This window comes from Aegilops tauschii, chromosome 5 (genome assembly GCF_002575655.3).
Source record: "Aegilops tauschii subsp. strangulata cultivar AL8/78 chromosome 5, Aet v6.0, whole genome shotgun sequence".
Classification (NCBI taxonomy): Eukaryota; Viridiplantae; Streptophyta; class Magnoliopsida; order Poales; family Poaceae; genus Aegilops; species Aegilops tauschii.
Window position 1 is genome coordinate 96467489 of NC_053039.3, and position 7204 is coordinate 96474692.

The following is a 7204-nucleotide window of genomic DNA, read 5'->3' on the forward strand; positions in this document are numbered from 1 at the left end:
CTCGTCGGTGCACCGTTGCCACTCGTTAAGTGCGACGGCTGCACAAAGAAGGTCGTGCGCCGCGTGTCTACAATCCTGGAACATCCCGGATGGGTGTTCATGAAGTGCTTAAACGATGAGGTATGTGCTACTTTTTAGCTTCGATTGTGCTCTAGGATTTGACTAGTTGTGCTAACTTAAAATTTTATTGTGTAGAATGGATGCAAGTTTTGGTTTTGGGAAGAAGAGTACATTGATATATTGATAGAAAGCAATTTAGTAGATGTTCGTGCACTTTTAGCTAGCATAGAGGCCAGAGATGAGACTAGTGCACTTGTTGCCAGAATAGAGGCTAGACATGAGACTAGATGCGAGAAAGCAACGTCTACTTCTTTAGGCTCGAAGAAGAAAGAAGCACGCAAGACCGAGCCTCCTCCACAAATTAACAATGAATGCATCGAGAAGGCACTAATCCAACTTACATGAGCAGTTATGGAAGTTGGATATCTTCTAAAATGTATTCTTATGGTTCTTCTTTTCTTAATTTGATCTTACTTTTCTAGTCAACATTTGGTGATGTATTCTCATGTACCAAAAATCAATGATGAAAAAAAAAGTTATGGACTTGCAAAGAAAAGTGTACGCGGACAGGATGCGGCCGGGATGCGTCCGTTCGTTGGGCGCACGGCCACCGCATCCCAGAAACTGCCCGGACACGACCCCATTGCCCTACCCAAACGGACAGAATTCGGGCAAAACGGACGTCCGTTTGGGGTCGTGCGCTGGAGTTGGCCTTATACTCCTTTTCCCAGTAGTGCATGTCTTGCTGATTAGAAATTACATAATTTTAAATTGATAGGATAGTAGACCGATTCCAATATTCTATTTATTATAGTAATTATAGCCATGTTCATCACAAAGAGGTGATGTCTTTCAAATTTAAGTCAGGTAATTGATTTTTCTTCTTTACAGAAATTAACCCTACCCTATCGTGTGAAGGTGGACAATGTGGGACTGCTGCTGACCTATCATGGTTGGTGTCCACCATTTTTGGTCCCAAAAGGAGGATAATGCGGCACGATTACTCCACCAGCTACAACTCACCCGCTTTTGCTGTTTGGTGTTCACTGATGCCACTGCAACTACCGTACCACGTGCGTCAGCATCCGCTATTATCATACCTAAACCAGCAACAACCGCCAAAACAAGACTTGCCTCTTTTGTGTGTGTGTGTATATGCACAGTATATGCAATAGACAAATCCATTCTAAATCCAAGTCTCACATCATTAGTTATCACCATGACGGCAACCATATTCTATCTTCTCGCCGCCGTTCTCGCTGCCACCACCGGGACGCTGGTTGCCGGCGCTGGGGACGACGGCACGACGCACATCCGCCTCTACATTCACGAGACGTTCTCTGGCGCCAACGCCACCGCGGTCCATGTCACAGACTCCCCGCTCGGGGGCAACTCCACGTACGGCACCCTCAGCGTCTTCGACGACGAACTCCGTCAAGGGTCCGACGCGGCGTCGCAGCTCGTCGGCCGCGCCCAGGGGATCACCATGCAGGCCGACCTGCAGGACTCCGGGGTGTTCTCCACGCTCCTCACCGTGGTGTTTACTGTTAGAGTAGTCATTATGGTATACGACTTCTAGTCCAAGTCAGTTTTGTACCCCTACCCCAAGTCGGTTTGTACCCTCTTATATATTCTTATATGCCGCACCAAATCATCAATAAGCAACAGTTTTATTCGGCTTTCATGGTATCAGATACCGGTCCCAGGGTTTAGGGTATGGCTCCGCCAACACCACCGCCGCCGCCGCCGCCCGGCTACTTCGAGCGCCGGGCCGCACTCATCGCCAAGGCTGCCAACGCCGCGGCCGCTTCTTTCTCGGCCCTCACCATAGCTCCACAAAACTACCCTGCACCCATCCTCGCCGCACCAATATCTCTTGCTGACACAATCTCCGACGTCAGCCTCTACATCCCCATAGTTCTTGACCTCGCCGCCCACAACTACTACCATTGGAGACATCTCTTCGATCTCCACCTCGGCCGCTGCAACCTGCGCTCGCATGTCGCCGCCAACTGTCTTCCCGTCCCGACGATCCGCAATGGTTGAAAGACGATCTCGCGATCGTCCAGTGGTTCTACACCCGCATCACCACCGAGATCTTCAACATGCTCGATCACGATGGCGCCACCGCTGCCAACATCTGGCACTCCCTCCGTCAGCTCTTCCAAAGCAACACCGACGCTCGGAAAAACGCTCTCCACACCGAGCTTCGCAATATGGTGCAAGGAGACGCCCCGGTGAACCTGTTCTGCCAGTGCGTTAAGACCATTGGCGATGAGCTCCGCGAACTCGGCGATACAGTTAGCGACTCACAGCTAATCAATATCGTCGTCGTCGACCTCAGCAAAGACTTTGACAAGCAAGCCTCGTTCATACCGATGATACGGCCCCCTCCTACCTTCGCTGAAGTACGTTCCTTGCTACAACTCGCGGCGGAAACACAAGCTCGCAAGGACTCTCGCCCCAAGGTCTTTCATGCTGCGGCTCGTCCTCGTCTGTCGTCTACACCAGCGCCGCCTTCCAGGCCGGCTCCTGCCGCCGGGCCGTCCGCATCGTCATCTGTTGAACCGCCCCCAGGCTGGCGTCCTAGTCCGAACTACCGCGGCAAAAACCCTATCTACAGGCCGCCGCCGACTCGTTCGGTTCCGCCTACGACATCACCAGCACCGAGTCCTGCACCACCCACCAGTGCTCCATTTGCGGTTGCATGGCGGCCTCCTCATGATCCTTGGACGGGGCTTGTTCAAGCATGGCCCATGCCCTGGTCCGCTCCGTCCAACCTCGGTGCTCCGCCGGCATACTCAGGTGCCTGGCAACCCGGCCTTCGGCCGCCTACTGGTGCTCCCGGGGTTCTCAACCCCCGACAGCCGGCAAATGCCTATCACGCCGCCCCGACGTATGCTCCTTATGGTCATTACAGCACCGACGGCGGCGCCTACTACACACCTCAGCCGGCCCTGCTCCCGACGCCACCCCCCCCACAGCCGGCCAATGCCTACTACACTCCCCAGCCGGCCCTACTGCCTTCACCATCGTATCCGCCGGCACTGCTTCCGACGCCACCCTCACCTGCGACGCCGAGCTGGGATCAAGCTGCCTTTCTCCAGGCCATGAATAACTTTGCTGCACAAGAAAACTCAGGTACGGATTGGATCTTTGATTCAGGGGCCTCTAGTCATATATCTGCATCTAGTAATTAGTTATCTTCTTGCACTAAATCTCCTTTCCCTTCCATTATCCTTGGAGATGGATCATCTATTCCTATATATTGTGTTGGTCAGGCTCAACTTCCCTCTTCCACCAAACCTCTTTTACTTCATGATGTTCTAGTTGCACCCGCCCTCATTAAAAATCTTATCTCTGTTCGCCAATTTACTTGCGACAATCTAGTTTCGGCTGAATTTGACCCTTTTGGTCTATCTGTGAAGGATTACCTGACCAAGGCCGAGATCGCTCGCTTCAATAGCTCCGGTGATCTTTATTCTCTTAATGGAGTTCCTGCTGCCACCCATCCAACATCCATGCTGGCCTCCATCGATCTCTGGCATCGTCGCTTGGGCCATCCCAACCTCGCCGTCTTAGCTTCTATGCTTAGTGAATTTACCATACCATGTAATAGGGACTCTCATAATTCTGTGTTTTGCGAGTCTTGTCAATTAGGCAAACATGTGCGTCTTCCCTTTAGTTCCTCTAGTTCTTGTAGCACTTATCCCTTTGAATTAATATATTGTGATTTATGGACCTCTCCCATTGCAAGTGTTTCGGGTTTTAAATACTACCTTGTTATCCTAGATGATTTCACCCACTTTGTCTGGACTTTTCCTCTATGCAACAAATCCGAGGTCCATTCTCTTTTCCTTAATTTTCAACGCTATGTGTCTGTTCACTTCTTCCTCCCAATTCGCTTTATCCAATGTGACAATGGCCGCGAGTTTGATAACATTAAAAATCGTACTTTCTTCTTACAACATGGCATCCTGCTTAGGTTCTCATGTCCCTACACCTCCCCTCAAAATGGTAAAGCAGAACGCTCTCTTCGCACCCTCAATGATATAGTTCGCACTCTCCTCATTCAATCATCTATGCCTCCCAAGTTTTGGGCTGAAGCCCTACACATGGCCACCTTCCTTCTAAATATTCGACCTTCTAAAACTAAACCCAACACTACTCCCTATTATTCCCTCTTTCTTTCCCGCCCCGACTACTCCGCGGTTCGTGTTTTCGGCTGTCTCTGTTTTCCCAATGCCTACGCCACTTCTGCAAATAAATTGTCACCACGCTCTATCCCATGTGCTTTTCTCGGCTTCTCTGACGAGCACAAAGGCTATCGCTGTCTCGACCTTCACACCGGACACGTTCATGTCTCTCGTCATGTCACGTTTGCTGAGCACATTTTTCCTTTCTCACAACGCACTAGTACACCATCCAACACCCCTAGCTCCGCAAACACCCCCTCTCCCCGTCCTTTCCAACTATATACTCCCCTACCTGCCGAACACAACTTATCACCACCACCATTAACACCCACCATAGCCAATCCCAACCATACACTCACCCCACCCGAGACGTCCCCAACACCCCCGACCCCTTCTCCCTCCCCAACACCCCCGGCCCCTCCTCCCACTCCACCACCCAGCCCTGCTCCCACTCCACCACCCAGCCCTACTCCTTCGTCCGACTCTTCCGCTGCGCCGGACTCTCCAGTACCCACCTTACCCCCTCGTGCTATTCCTACAGCAGCCCCGATTAATGATCATCGCATGCGTACTAGGGCCAAATCAGGATTTCATCAACCCCAAGACCGCCTAAACCTTCATACCTCCGTATCTCTCACTTCTCTTCCAAAGAATTACAAAACTGCTCTACTTGATCCCAATTGGGCCGCTGCCATGCAAGAAGAATATAATGCTTTACTTCAAAACAACACCTGGCAACTTGTTCCTCGTCCTCCCAATACAAATATTGTTTCTGGCAAATGGATTTTTCGCCAAAAGATCCACTCCGATGGGAGCCTCTCACGATATAAAGCCAGGTGGTTTTGTCATGGCTTTTCTCAGCAACAAGGAATTGATTACGAAGAAATCTTCTCTCCTGTTGTTAAACCTAGCACCATTCGCACCGTTCTTAGTGTTGTTGTCTCCTCTTCATGGCCCATTCACCAACTTGATGTGAAAAATGCTTTCCTCCATGGTTCCCTTCAAGAAACTGTCTACTGCCAGCAACCTCTGGGTTTTGAAAATCCATCCTTTCCAACTCATGTATGTCTTCTTCAGAAATCTCTCTACGGTCTTAAACAGGCCCCACGAGCTTGGTTTCAACGCTTCTCCTCCTTCATTCAAACAATAGGCTTCACTCCATCTCTCTCCGACACCTCTCTTTTTGTGTATCATCAAACTTCTGACACTGCCTATTTACTTCTCTATGTAGATGATATCATTCTTACCGCCTCCTCTCAAAAGTTCTTAGATCATATTGTCTCTCTTCTTAGATCTGAATTTTCTATGACTGACCTAGGACTCCTTCATCATTTCTTAGGCATTGCTGTTGTTCGAGATTCCTCCAGCCTTTTTCTTTCCCAACGCCAGTATATTCTTGATCTTCTTAATCGTGCTGGTATGCTTGACTGTCAATCATCTCGCACTCCTGTCGATACTAGTTTTAAACTTTCGGCTACCGGTGAACCCTTTTCCGATCCTACTCTCTATCGTAGCCTAACAGGTGCTCTCCAATATCTCACCATTACTCGTCCTGAAATCTCTTTTGCTGTTCAACAAGCATGTCTCTATATGCATGATCCCCGGGTTCCTCACTATAATCATGTTAAACGCATTCTTCGGTATTTAAAAGGAACTCTCAATCATGGTCTCCACCTCAATAATTCTTCTCCAAACTCGCTTACCGCATACTCTGATGCAGACTGGGCTGGTTGTCCTGACACTCGAAGGTCCACTTCCGGTTTTTGTGTTTTTCTTGGTAACAATTTGATTTCTTGGTCTTCGAAAAGACAGGTTACAGTCTCACGTTCGTCGGCCGAGGCTGAGTATCGCGCTGTGGCACATGCCGTTGCAGATACAATCTGGATTCGGCAGTTACTCTCCGAGCTACATAGGCCTATTGAGCAGGCCACTATTGTCTACTGTGACAACATATCAGCAGTCTACATGACCAGCAATCCTGTTCAACACCGACGCACAAAGCATATTGAGATTGATATTCATTTTGTTCGTGAAAAGGTTGTTCTTGGTCAGGTTCGGGTGCTTCATGTTCCCTCTACGGCTCAGTTTGCTGACATTTTCACCAAGGCACTGCCTACTAAGCCATTTCAAGATATCTGTTTCAGCCTCAACGTCGTCGAGCCTGCCGTTGATACTGCGGGGGGATGTTAGAGTAGTCATTATGGTATACGACTTCTAGTCCAAGTCAGTTTTGTACCCCTACCCCAAGTCGGTTTGTACCCTCTTATATACTCTTGTATGCCGCACCAAATCATCAATAAGCAACAGTTTTATTCAGCTTTCATTCACCGACGGGGGCTATAAGGGCAGCACGCTGGTGCTGAGCGGCCGCGTCGACTTCGGCCCGGACGGGAAGGCGGCGGCAGAGCGGGCCGTGGTCGGTGGCACGGGCAGGTTCCGGCTGGCGAGGGGGTACAGCCTGATGAGCAAGTTCGGCACCACGTCGAGCACCGCCGTCTTAAAGTTGGACCTCTATGTCAAGACGGACGTTTGATCGTGTGAAGCTGTGGTGTGTTCTGCTGTTCGTCCTACAACGAGGTTGTGCTTGTGTTTTTTTTCTTTTGCATGGTTGTGCTTGTGCTTGAGAAGGGGTGTGCTGTTGTGTGTTTAAATTTTACGAAACCGGGCGTGTTTATACTGTATTTTCTCGTTAAACAAACTTGTATGTTGCAAGTTGTGCTGGTCATTGTTGCAGACTCGAACTTCTATGTTCACAAATAAATGACGCTTTCGATATTGGCACCATCTTCAAAATGTCATTTAACCACTAGTTTTTGTTGCAACATATGAACAGAACCTAACACAATTATGATATTCTAAAAATCCCCTCCAAAAATAATATTCTGGAAATGTACCTATGAAGGCAAATTCATACATAAGATTTTCTTTTAATCTTTCAACCAAACTAT

The 7204-nt window shown here is 49.2% G+C and overlaps 1 protein-coding gene across 1 annotated transcript; it reads left to right on the forward strand.

Moving 5' to 3' along the window:
* The first annotated feature begins 1172 nt into the window (after window positions 1–1172).
* On the forward strand, window positions 1173–6991 carry LOC109750288 (dirigent protein 1). The gene is made up of 2 exons (XM_073498860.1): window positions 1173–1627; window positions 6574–6991. Exons 1-2 carry the CDS (start codon window positions 1280–1282, stop codon window positions 6787–6789), a joined length of 564 nt encoding a protein of 187 aa, XP_073354961.1. The 5' UTR covers window positions 1173–1279; the 3' UTR covers window positions 6790–6991.
* Window positions 6992–7204: the final 213 nt, after the last annotated feature.

Bases quoted from the DNA above. Each gene is read 5' to 3' on its own strand.
- LOC109750288 (XM_073498860.1), top strand. From the start codon at position 1,280: ATGACGGCAACCATATTCTATCTTCTCGCCGCCGTTCTCGCTGCCACC. The intron at 1,628-6,573 runs TACGACTTCTAG...AGTTTTATTCAG, and splicing joins TTAGAGTAGTCATTATGGTA to CTTTCATTCACCGACGGGGG.